This window comes from Sorex araneus, chromosome 8 (genome assembly GCF_027595985.1).
Source record: "Sorex araneus isolate mSorAra2 chromosome 8, mSorAra2.pri, whole genome shotgun sequence".
In the NCBI taxonomy this organism is placed as follows: domain Eukaryota; kingdom Metazoa; phylum Chordata; class Mammalia; order Eulipotyphla; family Soricidae; genus Sorex; species Sorex araneus.
In genome coordinates, this window is record NC_073309.1 from 57,146,642 (window position 1) to 57,163,681 (window position 17,040).

The 17,040-nt window shown below is 53.2% G+C and overlaps 2 protein-coding genes across 6 annotated transcripts; both read right to left on the reverse strand.

The window, feature by feature from the left end:
* Positions 1–568: 568 nt before the first annotated feature.
* SLC27A5 (solute carrier family 27 member 5) lies at positions 569–9,233 on the reverse strand. Of its 2 annotated transcripts, XM_004616924.2 has the most exons (10): positions 7,538–9,233; positions 6,378–6,587; positions 5,886–6,044; positions 4,182–4,306; positions 3,042–3,236; positions 2,873–2,963; positions 1,487–1,685; positions 1,219–1,316; positions 991–1,121; positions 569–904 (listed from the first exon to the last, which is right to left on the reverse strand). In XM_004616924.2, the coding sequence occupies exons 1-10, from the start codon at positions 8,355–8,357 to the stop codon at positions 728–730; spliced, it is 2,205 nt and encodes a 734-aa protein (XP_004616981.2). In that variant the 5' UTR covers positions 8,358–9,233; the 3' UTR covers positions 569–727. The 2 variants fall into 2 exon arrangements, with proteins under 2 accessions (XP_004616981.2, XP_055001285.1); XM_055145310.1 differs by lacking the exon at positions 991–1,121.
* A 156-nt stretch (positions 9,234–9,389) lies between these two features.
* ZBTB45 (zinc finger and BTB domain containing 45) lies at positions 9,390–15,756 on the reverse strand. Of its 4 annotated transcripts, none has more exons than XM_055145385.1 (4): positions 15,346–15,756; positions 13,677–13,845; positions 12,122–13,448; positions 9,390–9,917 (listed from the first exon to the last, which is right to left on the reverse strand). In XM_055145385.1, exons 2-4 carry the CDS (start codon positions 13,677–13,679, stop codon positions 9,661–9,663), a joined length of 1,587 nt encoding a protein of 528 aa, XP_055001360.1. In that variant the 5' UTR covers positions 13,680–13,845; positions 15,346–15,756; the 3' UTR covers positions 9,390–9,660. The 4 variants fall into 4 exon arrangements, with proteins under 4 accessions (XP_055001360.1, XP_055001359.1, XP_004616980.1 ...); XM_055145384.1 differs by having other exon boundaries at positions 13,677–13,900; positions 15,346–15,397; XM_004616923.2 differs by lacking the exon at positions 13,677–13,845 and having other exon boundaries at positions 15,346–15,753.
* Between the last annotated feature and the right edge of the window lie 1,284 nt (positions 15,757–17,040).

Genomic DNA, 17,040 nt, shown 5'->3' on the forward strand with positions numbered 1-17,040 from the left:
TCCCAGATGTGGCCACTCCTCCCGGACAGCACCACTACTCACAGTGAGCAGATGTTCTTGGTACAGATGCTAGGGAGACAGAGGAACTCTAAGGTTTCTGGGTAATATTGAGCTCTGTTCTTGGATTGTTTCTCAGGCTACTGAGTGTTTTCTAAAGTGGACACTACTAAAAACTGAAATTAAAATTAAGTGGACAATGGGGCTGGAGCAATAGCACAGCAGGTAGGGCGTTTGCCTTGCACGAAGCTGACCCAGGTTCGATTCCCAGCATCCCATATGGTCCCCTGAGCACGGTTAGGGGTAATTCCTGAGTGCAGAGCCAGGAGAGACCCCTGAGCATCTCTGGGTGTGACCCAAAAAGAAAAAAAAATTAAGTGGACACTACTGCCAGGGAGTGTTAGAATGACGTCAGGGAAGCGTCATTCTAGGGTAGGAGTGGTCTCAGCTGCAGTTGGAGAGCACTTCCTGTTATCTCAAAGAAGAATTCCAAGGGATGCTGAGTGATATTTTTTCCTTCCTGAAAAGGGAAAAGGGAGTGTTAATGCTAAATAATTTTGGGAACAGACTCTGTAATATCTGAGTTTATTGTCACTGGGCCCTGGCCTGTGCCTTGCACCTGGAAATATGCCCAGGCTGGGCAGTCAGGTGTCTGGGGTGACATGACAATGCAGGTGTAAGTCATCACTGGGTCCCATTTCTCTGTATGTTCTTAGGGCTCGTCAGGTGGTCAGAGCTTCCATGTTCCATCACACATAGCCCGGTAGGTGTCCAGTGTCAGGGGTCGGAAGGTCTGAGCTTGGTTGTCTAGCATGAACAAGGGATCAGCGATGACGTCTACATTGAAGCCCTCGCGCATCAGACGGGATTTCACCAGTTTGAAAGTGCTCGTTAGCTCCAGGGCCTCCTGCGGGGGTGGTAAAAGTGGTCACCTGACTCTGACTCGAATACCCCTCAGACTTCCCAGCCCCTAGTCCTACACCTTGAGCTCACCTGGATACGGATAAAGTGAGGCCTTGCGTAGGGAGGCAGCCAGGTTCGCACATGCTGGTAAAGTGCCGGTCCATCGAACGTCTGCCCTGGGGCCAGCTGCACTGCAGCCATGCCCACCTTGCCCTCACATCCTGAGAAGCAGTCACCTCAGTGCCAGGGCTGGCCCCCACTCCTAGCCCAGCAGCTCCCCCACCCACACCGCTGCTGAAGGAGGCGACCCTTCCTCACCTGGGACAGGCACACCGTAGACATTCACCTCCTGCAGGAAGTCTACGAGCGCCAACACGCCCTCCACCTCCCTCGTGGACACGTTCTCGCCCTTCCAGCTGTAGGAATGCGAGCCCGTTTGATGGGCGCGCCCCAGAGGGAGGGAACCGCCCCATCGTGCCCCCACTCCTAGGCTGGCGAAGCCCCGCCCCCGGGAACGCGCCCGCCTCCCGCTAGGGCCAGGAAGTCCCGGCGACCCCGCCCTGAAGCGTCGCCCCGAAGCCGCAACCGGAAAGTGTCCCCGAGGCGGTCCCGGAAGTAGAGGAAGCCTTCACGGTCCATGGTCAGCACGTCCCCTGTGTTGACGTAAACGTCGCCTGTTCTTCTCACGTTCCGCACCAGCTTGCGTTCCGACAGTTCCCGGGCCCCGCGGTACCCGAAGAAAGGGTTGCGACCTGACACCTGGGTCAGCAGAAGGCCCGCCTCCCCTGAGGAGAAAAGTGGGAAGGGCCGGCTTGATTGAGAAGGTAGCGCTCAGCGCCACCCGACTCGTAGCTTGCCTGTCCAGTAGCACGGCGGATAGTCTGTGCTGAACCCCGGGAACGCGTGTGCAACAGTAACAACTTCATCAGAAGTCAAACAAGGGAAGGGTCTAAAGGAAAACGGGTGGGAGAAGAGGCATTAACCTCAGGGCTCACCAGCCCTCGCAGGAGTAGCCCCCACAATAGCGGGGGTTTCTGTTGGAGAAGAGACGGATCCAGAAACACTAGACAGCTCAGGAGGCACAATCGAGATGCGGGGGTCGGGGAGAGAATTCAAAGGGCTCAGCACGTGCTTTCTCTGGGGGCGGCCAGGCACCTCATGGTTTTCTTAGAGCACCAGCCTGGAAGTAGCCTCTGGGTGGCCACTGGGTGTGGCCCCCCAAACAAAAGAAAAAGCAAAAAGAAAACAAAATAAGGCCGGATTTTAGTTCAGTAGCAAAGGGCTTGCCTTCCATGTGAAGTTCTGGGAATGATTCTTGGCACACACATTCCAAAAAAACAAACCAAATAACAGAAGACCACATAAGAAATCACTGGATTTTTTCTTAACCTTACCAGGGGTGAATCCAATATCTTACACATGCAAGGCACGTGCTGTATTATTGAGCTACATCTTCAAACCAGGACTCACCAAAAGGGCAATAAAGAATGGTGTGGGAGAAAGAGATCTGACCATAACCTTGCTCTATCCCAGGAGAAGAGACCCTAGTAGAGGTAGAAGAAACTGACTCTCACAGAAAATTTGAGGTTCTCTCAATAGGCTGGAGAGCATACTTTGCACGCTGGAGCCCCAGGTTCAATCCATAGCACCAGATAAGCACTGCCATGAGTGACCCCTGAGTACAGAGCCAGGAATAGTCCCCAGAACCTGCCTAACAAAAGATACGACTCAGATGGATATAGAGACCCAACAGAATAGGCAGTCAGTTCAGGGCGGTTGTTTGGAATTAGAAGCTGAGAGACAGGAGGTTCCAAGGAATGATCAGACAGGCCCGAGTGTCAAAGTGGTTGAGAGCTGTACACACCAGCACTGGGCACTAACCTCAATGCTCTGGGTAGCCTGTTCCAGTTAAGAAGGAACCCGAGGGTTCCCACCCTTCCCACCCTCAGGACAGGTGCCCCAACATACACACCTGGCCCCACAGGGACGCAGAAACCCTGATTGTTCCTTATAGGCTCTGCTGCCTCTGTCTCAAACTGTACGAGCTCAAAGGGGGCCAGCATCTGAGGGAAGGGAGAGAAGGGTCAGCAGAGTTCTTATGTGTTCACCCTTAGTTAGTTCCAGTGTCACAATCAACTCACTCGGAGGATGCAGCTCATCTTTCCCAGGGCTCCACAGCGCCCTGCGTAGTTGACAAAACCCACATTGCCCTCTGTGGAGCCATAGACTTCAACTATCTGCATGGGGCCAAAGCGCTGCAGGAAGGTCTTCCACACATCAGCTCGGAGTCCATTGCCCATCGCCAGGCGGACTGTATGCATCTGGTCCTCTGGTTTCTGTGGGGATGTCCCAAGAGGAATGAGTAATAGACTCAGGCATACCCAGGAACTCTTAATTGGGAGCTACTTAGGGCTCTTACCTGAGGGATTTCCTAGACATAGAGACTATATCAACCAGAGTAATTGAGGGACAGAAACCTGTTTGTAATTTTTGGGAGTTGAGTCACACCTCCAAGCTCAGGGCTCAGGTTTTTTTACCCAGTGGTACTCAGGGGACTGTGTGGTGCCAGGAACCAAACCTGGACCACCTGCATGTAAAGCATGAGTCAAGCCCACTGAACTATGTCGGGCCTAGGAACTTCAACTTAAGACTAGTGCCTTGGAGTCTTTATCTGGAGAGTCACCTTCAAAGGTCACTTTCTGAGTGAGGGACCTCATCTGGGTGTCTAACCTAGGAGAAATATCTGGGATTATACTTAGGGGTATAACTGGGACTCGTACCTGGGGAAATTACCTTGAAGGCCTTACTTGAAGAGGTGGCTTAGGGCCATTCAGTGGAGGGATCTTGGGGGGTGACTTGCAGCTCTATGATGGGGAATTTTCTTGAAGGTACTCGCCTGTAGGCTTTTCCTGAAGGATTACTTAGAGGTTTTATCTAGAGAGACATCTGGGCAGTTTAGCCTGGAAACAGTTATATAGGGAGCTTTGTAAGGATAGGGCCAGCTCACATCCAGGAGCTGAGTGAGGCACTTTACACATATTCTTATAACAATCTCCTGAAATGTCTGATTTCTAAATGAGGGCACTGAATCAAGAGTTAGCACTCTGGTGAAGAAGCCAGATGGGAAGTTTGTGTGGGACTTGTTATCTGGGACTAGTGCACAGGTATTTTCTGTGGCCTCCTGCTTGCATCCTGTGAATATACCTGTGAACTCTACCAGGGATAATCTTTGATTTCACACCTAGTGTGTTATCTATGAAGTCCTAATCTCTGCACCTCACCTGGGGATTGTTGCACAGGTACCGCAGGACCTCACCCACATACAGCACCACAGTCACACCATGCTGTCGACAGTCATCCCAGAAGCAGGAGGCTGAGAACTTTGGAGCCAGGACACAAGTCGCTCCTGGGAGGAAGGAGAGACCTTTAGGTCATGTTTCCAAGCCACTGGAAGTAGGCACCTTTATTACTGGACTGTGATTGTGGGGATATAGCACAACAGTGGAGTGATTTCTGTATGAGAGTCCCTGGGCTCAGTCCTGGGCACAGCAAACACACATGCACACACACAAAACATATCTGGACTGTGTTCCCTGATGCACATGATATGGGTCTCATCTCCATCTCCATCTCCATCTCAACTTGGGCTGCCCCCTTGACAAGAGTGTATAGGTGAGTCTGTTTTAATCCTCTGTTCTCTCAGCACATTGTCCCCTAAGTATCACTACAAACAACCTCTAGAGTACAGAGCTGGGAGTAGTCCCAAGGATTGCCAGGTGGCTTAAAAATAACAATTTTAATAATTTATTTAAAGAATTGGTAGGAATGGTTTGGAACACACCAAAAAAAAAAAAAAAGACCCAACCATCCAACCATTTTAGAAATTTGTGTTTTGAGTTGAAGAGATAGTATAGAAGTTGAGGCACTTGCCTTGCATGTGACCAACCCTGTTTCATTCCAACACCCCATATGGTTCCTTGAGCACTGTCAGGAGTGACCCATGAGCACCTAGGGGTGTGGCCCAAAAAACAGAAAAGAAAAAGGGGCAGGAGAGATAGTATGGTGGGTAGATTTGTTGCCTTGCACGCAGCCAACCTTGGTTCAATCCCTGGCATGACATCCCATATGGTCCCCTGAGCCTGCTAGGAGTAATTCCTGAGAGCAGAACTAGGAGTAACTCCAATGCTGAAGGGCAGCCAAAGTGATAGTTCTATGAAAGGACTGGAACCCATGCTTTGTGTTTGGATCCTGGATCTGATCTCCAGCATGGCATGATCCATGAAGCATAAACTGGGAATAACCTCTAAGCACAGCACCACCTAGTGTGACTCAACAAAGGACAGAAAGAAAGAAAAGGAAGAAAAGAAAGAAAGAAAGAAAGAAAGAAAGAAAGAAAGAAAGAAAGAAAGAAAGAAAGAAAGAAAGAAAGAAAGAAAGAAAGAAAGAAAGAAAGAAAGAAAGGAAAAGAAAAGAGAAAGGAAGGAAGAAAGAAAGAAAGAAAGAAAGAAAGAAAGAAAGAAAGAAAGAAAGAAAGAAAGAAAGAAAGAAAGAAAGAAAGAAAGAAAGAAAGAAAGAAAAAGAAGAAAGAAAAGATCTTTGAAGGAGATCTGGACATATGGAACAGTGAATGTTTTGCATTCATGAGACCTGGATTTAATCCCTGCCATCACACGCGCGTGCACACATACACAAACATACCACGCACGTGCACACAGAAACACAGTGGAGAGAACCACTTAAATTCCTGTTTGGTATCTAAGGAGACAGTCCAGTGGAATGTTTACACCTGTTTTCTCTTGAAGAACAGACAATGGGGACTATTTGGGTATCCAGTTGTTTGCCCAGGTAGGCCCAGGGCTAAATAGGTTTGATCTTTGGCACCACAAACAGTGAAAAGCAAAACGCTAGGTAACCTAGGGAGTCTTGTCACCAAGTCATCACTCAGGTGGTCCTGTGGTCAGAGGGATCCTCAGAGAAGGGCTTACCAAGCTCCAGGCATCCAAGGACCCCAAGGACAAGGCCCATGACATGATAGAGAGGCAAAACTGTGTAGATTTTGTCATCAGCAGTGACCCCGCACAGAGACAGCATGCTGCACATCTGAAGTAGCTTCTTATGCGTCAGGATGACAGGCTTTGGGAGTCCTGCAGGGTGAAGGAGTGGGAAAGGTGAGGTGGTAAGGGGCAGTATAAGAGGAATGAGACAGGATGGCAGGGACTGAGACCCTCAGAATGGGAGTAAGGAGGGAAATTTGTGGGGGTCTCCAAGACTGAATTATAAGTCTCGGCTGGGTTTCCTTACCCATTTTTCTGGGCAGAGGCAGAATTCTGGTACTGACCATTCATATTTCATGGTGGATCAGAGTTTAGGCTCAGTAGGAGAGGTAAATTTCAGAGGTCAAGCAAAAAGCACAGATTTGGCTGAATCAGGTCAGCATGAGTGTTTAGAGTTATGGTTAGAGTTGCAGGACATCTCACCAGTTGTTCCTGAGGTATAGATAAAAAGGGCAGGACTTTTCCCTGTGATCCCAGAACGTAGGTCAGCAGGCACGGGGTCCAGGGGTGCTTCCTCAAGGGCAGGTCCCAGAGCCCCCACCCCCGGTGTGGAGGAGGAGTGACTGAGGTAGAAGCAGCAGATGTTCTCCGCAAGCAGTTTGGGGAGGATCTCCTCCAGTCTGTCCCGGAGTTCTGTAGAAGCAAAGGAGAAATGGAGGCAAAAACTCAGCCTGTGAGTGGGATCTGGGACCCAAGGATGAAGCAGAGGAAACAGCTTCAAGGAAACAACGAAAAACTTCTGCACCTAATTAGTGCTTTCTGGCAAAAAAAAAAAAAAAAGTGAAAATAACTGGGGTGGAAAAACAGTGGAAAATGGAGTAGGATGGGGCCTGAACAATAAATAGTATAATGGATAGGGCTCACTTTGCATTTGGCTGATCCAGGTTCAATCCCCAGGGCCATATAATCCCCAGGACCTGCCAGGAGTGATCCCTGAGCACAGAGTGAGGAGTAAGCCATGAGCACCACGGGGGTGTGACCAAAACCCAACAAAACAAAACAAAACCCAGCCCGGGGTATTGGCTCACAGGACTCAAGCATGTGCTTTATCCGTGGGAGACCTGGTTTGATCCCTGGCACTTCTTAGTCCCTGGGGGCACCACCAGGTACAGCCCTCTTCAAGAAAAAACTTAAAAAACTTTATTCTCTCAGAATTACCAGAATTACTTTCCAGTGGTTAAGGTTTTTTTGTTTGTTTGTTTGTTTTGGAGTCACACCCAGCAGAACTCAGGTCTTACTCCTGGCTCTGTGCTCTTGGTGAACTTGGGAGACCATATAGGGTCCCAGGGATCAAAACCATCCCTAGTTGCTATACTATCACTCTGGCCTGAGGTTTTGGTTTCTGGACCACACCGATTGTGCTCATTCCTAGTGGGACTTAAGGGACCATATGTGCTGGGGGTGGAAACCAGGTCTGTTGCATGCTTCCCTGCTATACTGTCTTTCCTGATCCAGTAGTTCAGGTTTAACTATAATTATGGGAGAGATGGCAGGGAAGGACACTCCCTGCTTATCCTTCCTAAACCCTCCTCTGCCCACATTCTCACAACCGTCCAGTTTCCACTAGTCTCTGGAGCACTCACCTGGGTCCACCAGCAGCAATTGTGCCCCGGAGCTCAGCACAGAGTGTACCAGGGGTGCCCCTCGGATGTGTGGATTGATCCAGGCCACTGAGCAGCCAAGCTTGGCCAGCCCCAGCCACAAACCCAGGGCTGGGATTGTCTTGGAGGGCAACACCAGGAGGGCAGCAGATTCCCTGGAAGCGTGGCCTGTGGGATCCTTCATCAAGCCCTTGAGAGCCCACGCTGCCTGGCAGGCACGGGTGTCCAGCTCCCGGTAGGTCACTGAGTGTCCCCCGTACCCTGTACACACCAAGGGTACACGGTCTGGCTGCTCACGTGCTCGCCGCTCAAAGCAGTCCACGAAGGTATGTGGGGGCTTGCGGCTCAGGCGGGTGTTGACTTTCAAGCCCAAGTTCAAGAGCCCCACGATGTAGATCAGGTCTGCCCGCAGCCAGAGCAGTCCAGGAGGTGGTCGTGCAGGTAACAGGCTCAGTATAGGCACTGTGGCCACTAGGCTCAGCCAGGAGGGCATCCAAGGACTAAGTCCTGGCCACGCCAGAATGGTCAGGCCAAGCAAACCACAACAGGTGAGGTCACCCAGGAGCCAGCGCAGGGCTAAGGCTCCAGCTGCAGGCCAGATGGGATGTCCCAGCCCCAACAGCAGCGACAGCAGTGACAGCAACAACGCCAGTCGCAGCCCCATGGCACCTTCTGGCTGCCTAAATGTGAGCAGAATGCTCCTGCTTGCCTGCTGGTGTGATCTCGATGGCATAGATCCGCCCCTAAGACTTTGTCCCCGAGATTCCCTAAGCCTGGTTACTGTTATCTGCTTTGTCATCATTTCAAAAGCTTAAAGGCCTGCTTTTGAAACTGTTACTTTACATAAGCCAGAAGCAAAATTGGCAGGCTAACAAGAGCCTGGTATTTTTCAGAGTACACAGCGGGTGTTCTGTGGTGCCCTCTTGGCCAGGGAGGTGTAGCCTGGTGGTGTAGTAGAGCCCATAACCTCTTGCCAAGTGCTCAGTAAGTACTTCTTGCAAACCAAATTTAGGCTTCCTACTAGGGTAAAGTGCCTCTGCCCTATTCCTGGCACCACAGAACCATGCTGGCAATTCAGGAGGCTCGACTCTGCCCACTACATGGGTGGAAAGGCCTTAGCCCCTTCACCTCAGTCTACTCTAAAAAGCAGTACCAGGGGCTGGAGTGATAGTACAGCGGGTAGGGCGCTTGCCTTGCACGCGGCCGACCCGGGTTCGATTCCCAGCATCCCATATGGTCCCCTGAGTACCGCCAGGGGTGGTTCCTGAGTGCAGAGCCAGGAGTGACCCCTGTGCATCGCCAGGTGTGACCCAAAAAGCAAAAAAAAAAATAAAATAAAATAAAAAAAATAAAAAGCAGTACCTTTGGAGCACAGTCAACTGTAGCATGACTCACTAGAAAAACTCCTCCACCCTGGAAATTTTCTGAGCAGCTGATTGATCTGGGGAAAGAACTGCCACCCTCCAAGGTGACTCCCGAACACTTGTGGATTCCTATACTGTACCACTGGGCACCGGTATGTGCAGCCACCAGGAGGGCATCCAAGGGTCAACCCCGGTCACTCACACTCCAGAATTTTGCATCTTCATGGGCCAGAGAGTTGTAGTAAGTAGGGTGTTTAGTTTGCAAGTGGCCAACCCAGATTCAATCCCCAGCATCCCATATGTTCTCCTAATCCCTGCCAGGAGTGATCCCTGAGCAGAGTGAGGAATAAGCCCCAATCACTGCCAGGGATACTCCAAAACAAAAGAGAAAAAAATGTTTTGTGCACCCCCAGCCAGTCTGGGATAGGGGGACTCCTAGTCCAGGATTTCACAGTATCCGTCATTGGGGCTTAGGACCCACAGTCCTTTATTACAAAGTGGAGGCCCCCCAGCCCCAGTCCCAGATGGGTGAACTTGAGCCCCCTTAGGAGTCAGATGAAGGAGGGCTGTCTTGGGTGAGAGTCTGGGACCGTGGCCTTACACAGGACAGGGAACAGTCCCAGTCCCCATTTTGTTCCTAGGGGCCTGAGTATGTAGAGGGGGAAACCAGGAGCCAGTCTTATCAGGTCTGGGAGGAAAGGGGGGAAGCAGGAGGAAGACGTGGACGGGTCCCTGGCCCGGTCACGGCGCAGGGTGTGCCGCCAGGTGCCGCTCAAGTAGCGTGCGGTGTGAGAAGACCTTGCCACAGGCGGGGCAGGGTGCGCGTTCGGGCCTATGCGTGCGCATGTGCACGTTGAGCGAGCTCTTCTGGGTGAAGCGCTTGGCGCAGATGGCACATTGAAAGGCACGCACGCCAGTGTGTGTCACCATATGCTTGAGTAGGTAGTCACGCAGCGAGAAAGATCTCCAGCACACCGCACACTGGTGGGGCTTCTCGCCTGCAGGAGAAAGGATGGGACACACAAGTCATGTGAGCAGGGAAGAGAGCTTCTTCCACTCCCAGATCAACCCTTGTTCCTGTATCAACACAGAGACCCACTGTTTGTCCCCATAGACCTCCATTTATTCCTAGCAGTGTCCCATAAGGTCACCCCCTGCCCATCCAGTAGAAAACCGCAGTCTGGGACATCCCTTGCCCACTAGAACCAGGTTACTACCTAAACTTGACTTCCCAAAACCGTCCTGCATCTTCTATTTCACCATGTCCATAGAACACTCTGCTCCTGTCTTTGGAGGACTCCCAGTGGTGCTGGGGGCCACCAAGGCTATGCCAGTGGTGCTCAAGTGGCCATGAAGTGCTGGAGATCAAACCACATGATTCATAATCCTTTTTTTTTTCTTTTTGGGTCATACCCAGCAATGCACAGGGGTTCCTCCTGGCTCTGCACTCAGGAATTACTCCTGGCAGTGCTTAGGGGACCATATGGGATGCCAGGGATCAAACCCAGGGCGGCCGCGTGCAAGGCAAATGCCCTACCCACTGTACTATTGCTCAGGCCCCCTGCTTTATAATCCTTGAGTTCTCCCTCTGGCCCCACAGACCGTACTTAACTATGGTCCTGGGCACCATTCTGGAGACAGTGTGCCAGGGTCCAGCACCCTTACAATGATGGGACTTCTCTCCTCTAGGACACAGGGGATGAATCAGAATATACCCTTCTACCCTTCCTTCTGGAACTTCATGTTGTTGCATAGATCCTCCTTATGCAGGACCTTATCTTGTCCCATGACCCTAAGTCAGAGAAGAGGATGCTGTGTTGGCTCTAGGAGTTATTTGGTATAAGCAAAAAAGCAAGTATCTGACCAGGGAGATAGCTCAAATGGCTAAGCCCATGTGCCATGGAGAGCAGTCCCTAATCACCAACACAGTGGATCAAAGGGGGAAAAAAAGTAAATCTCAGGGGCCGGAGCGATAGCACAGTGGGTAGGGCATTTGCCTTGCACGTGGCCGACCCGGGTTCAATCCCCGGCATCCCATATGGTCCCCCAAGCATCGCCAGGAGTAATTCCTGAGTGCAAAGCCAGGAGTAAACCCTGAGTATCACTGGGTGTGACCCCAAAAAAAGCAAAAAAAAAAAAAAAAAAGTAAATCTCAGCAGAAAGGGGAACCCTACATTGCCAAGTTTCTGGCTCAGCCAGACAGACCTGGTACTAGGAAGCTCTCTGCAAACAACCCAACATCCTTGTCCTGTCTCACCTGTGCTCAATTCTCCTTCCTCCCCAAAGCAGCTGGGTATGGATTCTAAATCACATCTCAGGCACTCCCCAGCTCAGAACACTGCCGCCTTCTGCAACATTTACACTATGCGATCCTAAATTCCTGCCCTTCTAGCACCTTACACTCTACTCCTGCTGGTCTTCCAAATCTTTGCTTTTCCTGACAGTCCAGCTGGAGTCTATGTGCAGAACTTTGCCATTACACACCACCACTTTCCACCATGACATTCATACCAGGCTGTCCCAGGACCTACTTGGGCCCCTGCTCAACTCCACCTAGGGTCCACTAAGCACCTCTTCCCCAGCTCCTGCAGGTTCAACTTGCAGTCGGAGCTCAGGGCCTCCATGGAGTTCTGGGGTCCTACACTGTAGACCTTGTCCTCTCCTCCAGCTCTGTGCAGGCCACCTCTGAAGCTCTCCTCTATTTCCACAGGCCTGCACGCCTCATTCACAACACCTGGTCCCATTGATACCCACCCAGAGTCGCTCCAACCCAGTTAAGCCCGTTCCCCGGTATCACAGCGACTAGAATGGATGTGCAGCTCTCAGCAGTCCACACCAGGTTCCTGGTCTCATCTATGTTCGAATTTTCCAGGTCCCATCATGAGGAGGTAGAGAAAGGGCAAGACAGTCTGTCACTTTTCTCTCCCCTGTATGCATATGCATTTAATTTCCAACTCCTTTAGGGTCACCAGAGCAACATACTCATATTGGTACCCACATTAGTGCCCCTAGCAATGCCCAGTCCCCCCTCAGGATCTGAACTCTAAAGAGCAGGGAGCTCACTGACACATTCTGCTCACTGGAATAGATGAACATGTGTTTGGTATAGTTCTTCCTCACATCATTGTCCCTGGTAGTACCCAACCCCCTTCAGGATCTGAACTCCAACGAGCAGGGGCCTCTGTGACCCATCCCCGCTCACCAGAATGGATGAACATGTGTTTGGTGTAGTTCTTCCTGGAGCTGAACGTCTTTTGACAGTGACTGCATTCATAGGCAGGTGGCTCAGCCCGGGGATTGCGCGTACAAGCTGGTGAAGTGGCAGCAGCAGCAGGAGCCGGTGCCTCCCCCAAAGGTGCACTGGGAGCTGTGTTGGGCTGAAGTGCTGGGTAGAAGGCTGGTGGGGGTGCAGGGGCAGCGCTGGCGGGCCCTGGAGGTGGTTGTCCGGGTGGGCCCGGGGCACCCAGGTGGAAGGGGAAGAGGGTGAGTGGAGTCCCTGGGGTCTTTACACTCGGTGGCTGGGGTCCTGCCAGGATGCAGTCGGGTGGGGTGGGGGTCTCGGCAGGGCAGCTCTCTGCAGCCGCAGCGGTAGTGGCAGTGGCGCCGTCTTCATCCTGCCAGGCTGACACATAGCCTTCGGAGAACACCTCCTCCACAGGGGCTCCCCGGTGGAAACCTCGGGCAGCGCCACCGTAATCTGAGAGACCCGAGGACACCAACGGCTCCTCCTCATGGGCGCTGTCAGTGGTGGTGGTGGTGGTAGCAGTGGCGGTGGTAGCAGCAGCGGCAGCGGCAGGGAAGCCAGTGGTGCAATCCGGGAAGGGCGGGGCCGCCTGGCCCTCACCCAGCCCGCTGCCTTCACCATCCTCACCATAGGAATCGTCTTCGGACTCCTCATCTTCATCATCCCCTCGATCCTCCGGGGCTGCAGGGAGGATGTGGGGGGCCTCAGCGCCTTCCTCCTTGGCCGGCAGAGGGGGCGCAGGCAGCTGGAGGCGTGCAGGCTGGCGCTGCTTGCGGCTATGTGCGGCCCCGGGGTAGCCGGCAGGGCGGGCGGCCAGCAAGTGGCGCAGGCGATGGCGCAGCTGCGCAGGTGCAAGCCGTGGGGGTACGGGGGAGGGCAGGGGTGCAGGCGTGGGGGCACCAGGGGCGCGGGCGCGGGCAATGATCTGTGTGCATTCATCAATAACCGTCTGGATGCGTAGCACAGACGCGGCCGTGAGAACCTGCAGTGCTTCTCCCTGCGCCACCACCAGCGAGCCGCTATAAAGGAACTCTACGAGTTGGCGGACGGTCTGCGCAGGCACCACGGGTGGCACACGGATCTCCGAGTGGCCCAGTAGCAACTTGTCCTGGAAGAAGGGCGAGCCGGCGGCCAGCACGCAGCGATGCGCACGCAGAGAGGCCTCGCGGATACGAACAGTCACATCGCAGAAGTGGCCACCCAGCCGCTGCCCGTTGAGGGTCTCAAGCAGCGAGCGGGAGAAGTTCTGGAGGTGGATGTGGTGCACAGTCTCGGCTACCGCCATCTGTACCAGATGAGGAGTGGGGCGACCGGAAGTCAGATGGGACCCCTAGACATCCCTGTGCCCAGTGTGTACCCACAGGGTACCCACAGCCCCAAGCTTCTGAACCCTGCCCCACCACAACATAGGGGACTCCTCCCCACTGTGATTTCTATACACCCTCCACATGCACAGCTCTCAGCACAACAGAAGGAAGGGGCACTGAACTCCTGCCCACCTTGTCTGGCTTACCATCAGGCCATCTGTGACCCATTCACTATCCTTCCAAAAGTCTTCTCCTTGTCTCACTTCAGGGTGAAAGCAGGGATCCTAACCAGAACTGGCTGTCAGACTTCACGTCACTCCTCATGTGCCAGTAACACAGGTCCATAGTCCCAGACAAGCCTTCTCTCTTTGCCATCTCCCAATTTCAGAGAATGCAAGAGCACACACTGTTCAGATCATTTGCCTGAGAACTTAAGCATATTTACCAGTGTACATGGTATTCACTGGAATGGCACAACCTGCCTTGTAAATTATGATTGATTAGTGCAGAGCCATAAAGGACTGAATCTAGATTTTATTTTCTTTGGTGGGGGAGGAAGGGGAATGGGGAGGCACACTCAGCTGTATTCAGGACTTACTCCTGCCTCTGCACTCAGCTCTACTTAGGGTTCACTCCTGGCAGTGCTCAGGGGACCATATGGGATGCTGGAATTTGAACCCAGGCTGGCCATGTGTGAGGCAAGAGCCCTATCTGCTGTACTATTTCTCCACCCCCATAAAAGGTTGAGTTTAGATGGGACATTTGGCTGGCACCTCACAGAATGCCTGATTTAAGGCAGACCTAGCCCAGGAAGCAGGGAGGTCTCTGCACAGCCGGGTGCCTCTCTCTATGAGGTGCAGGGCCGGATGCGCTGTTTATGACCTGTGCATGGAGTGTATGATTGGGTGGGGACTGGGGAAAGCAGCAGCACTCAGAAATAGCACAGCTGAGACTCCCCTTGCTGCCTGCGAAACTGTAAGCCTTTTATCCCTAATACCATCCACAGGCAGGCAACAGAAGGGTGGCATGATGAGGTAGGATTAGGAGTTCTGCTGCTAGACTTAAGTGCACCCCACTCCGGATCATCTCGCAGTCAGCATCATGCACTTACATACTATTCTCTCCAACACCGTGTGTCGTGAGAACTGGCTCCTCTCCAGACTCAGATCAGAGTCGGGTTCCAGTAAACCCTCTCCTATTCCCAACTCGCCTTTCCCTTGCAGGGGCCACACCCCCTCCCTTTCCTTCATGTCCCACAAGTGACCCCCTGACCACCTAGCATAGCTTTTACAGGCTGGCCTGGACCGGAGGAGCCAAGCTTGTTCAACGCGACCTCCTCCCGATCCATTCCACAGGCGACAGCCAGGGGGAGCATGTTACCAGGCCCTATACCAGGACGTTCCTTTCTGCTCAGGGCCCGAGAGACGCAGTCATTCCTGGCATTCCTCAAACCGGTCCTCTTTTTGCACCGCCGGTACCTTTGCCAGAAGCATCTTAGCCAGCAACTAAGGCACTTCAACGCCCTATCCGCGAGACTGGAGTCCGAAACCTGAGTACCCGTGGCGCTTGTTGTCCTTTCTCGACCCACTCGCTACTCCCTGCCCCTGGGTGGACGCCGGATATCTGGGTCGCCTTGCAACAAAGGCCCGCCCTCCCGGGGGGCCCACATCAGCCACCCGCTCTTCACTCGTGCCATGCACCCGGTCCCGAATCGAATCGGCGCCCAACCCGCTCAACCCGGGCCCCCCGGATCCTCTCCTCCACGGCCTCGTTACAACGCCTCCTTGGGTCCGCTCCTCGCCTCTGCGCTCGCCCGCCTATGGTCCCCACGGCCTCCCCGGGGCGCCACGGCTGGGGGTAACCGCTCAACCCCACCTCCGACTCCTCCTCGGGCACCGGGCCGTGCCGCGGCTGCCTCCCGCTCGCCACCACCGAGGCCTCACTTCCGGGCTGTGAGGCCGGCGGAACCCGACTCTGCAGCCGCCGTTGCGCTGGGGAACGCGAGGTCGGAGCACGTTTCCGGCTTGGCTGTGTTTGGGCGGGGCCGGGGAGCGGCCACAGCCGGGGGTGTTGGCGAACCGTGCAGTACCGGAGAAGGACCCCTGGGCTGCTCCCTGAGGCAGAGCACCACTCCAGCCCCTTGAGCTGTCTCACCAGCCCTTTCCAGTTACTGGATAGGGAGCGGTCGCATTTCGGCGACTATCAGTGTCGGAACCAAAGTAGCGGACTTTAAGGAATCTGAGGGGCAGAGCACGCGTCCCTCGTCGCCCTGGAGACGGGGCGGGGCCTGTGCGCGCCCTGGAGACGGTGGTGCAACTAATCGCTCCCGTGTTAGGCGCGCTGTGGACGTGGGTTTTTTCGCTGTTCTTGAACTGGAAGGAAGCTAGGTTAGCGCTCACCGCTCAGGCCTTCAAGTCCCAGGGAAGAAGGGTTACTCCTGTTGCACCCTGTGAGTGGAGAGGGGGAAAGGGACCTACCCACTTGACCTCCCCTTTCCCTGGCAGCAGAGTTTAGGATGTTCTACCTGGGAGGCACCAGGCCTGTCTGCTGGGGGGATCCAACCAATACACACTTTACTGAATACCTTATGCGTGCTAAGCTCTCAACCAGAACTCAGAATAAGGGATGTGAGGTGAGGGTGCCTGAGCAGTAGTACAGTGGACACAGCACTTGCCTTATATATGGCTGAACTGGGTTCAATACCCAGCATCCCATATGGTCCCCTGAGCCCTGCCAGGAGTGATTCCTGAACTCAAAGCCAGGGGTAATCCCTGAGCACAGTTCAAAAACAGTGTAGCACAAAAACAGAAAAATTGGGGGCTGGAGCTATAGCACAGCGGGTAGGGCATTTGCCTTGCACGCGGCCGACCCGGGTTCGAATCTCAGCATCCCATATGGTCCCCTGAGCACGGCCAGGGGTAATTCCTGAGTGCAGAGCCAGGAGTAACCCCTTTGCATCACCAGGTGTGACCCAAAAAGTAAAAAAACAAAAACAGAAAAATTGGGGAAGAGTTGAGTGTGTGGTTAGTTTATCAGGACAGGCAAAGATCAGAAGTTGTTTTAACTCCTGGAAGAGAGTGACACAGTACATCTTAACCCTGCAGGTTGTCCTAACCATGCACCAGGCTGTCTTCACAGTGACATCTCAGAGGGGGGCAGGTTGAGTTTCCCTCCCGGCCCCAGAAGTACTCAGCAGCCGAAAACCTACAGAACTCAACTGCAGCCATGCTCAAGGCTGCTGTCCACAGACTCAGACAGCCTCACCCACAAGGGAACCTGCAGAAGAACCCAGGTTTGTGGGACCCGTGACTGAAATCTCCAAGTTCACTTCTAGTGGGACTGGGCCTCCTCCCCCCAGCTCCCAAGTTTTCCAGTGGCTTGGCAGTCACACCCACAAACTATCCCCCATCCCCACTGCCATTTAATCTCGTCAATGGCCAAGATCCAGAGACTCTGAAATAAAGCTCCTGAAAGATAGTGATAATCTCCCTACCCACTAGTGAATCTGCTCTCAATTTCAGAATTCCTGGAGCACATGCATTCGTGGAATTCTAAATATGTAAATGATTG

Bases quoted from the DNA above. Each gene is read 5' to 3' on its own strand.
- SLC27A5 (XM_004616924.2), bottom strand. From the start codon at position 8,357: ATGATGACAAAGCAGATAACAGTAACCAGGCTTAGGGAATCTCGGGGA. The intron at 2,964-3,041 runs GTGAGTTGATTG...CCCTTCCCTCAG, and splicing joins AGATGAGCTGCATCCTCCGA to ATGCTGGCCCCCTTTGAGCT. The intron at 1,686-2,872 runs GTGTGTATGTTG...TTTTCTCCTCAG, and splicing joins CTGCGTCCCTGTGGGGCCAG to GGGAGGCGGGCCTTCTGCTG.
- ZBTB45 (XM_055145385.1), bottom strand. The intron at 9,918-12,121 runs GTGAGCGGGGAT...TTTCTCCTGCAG, and splicing joins ACACATGTTCATCCATTCTG to GCGAGAAGCCCCACCAGTGT.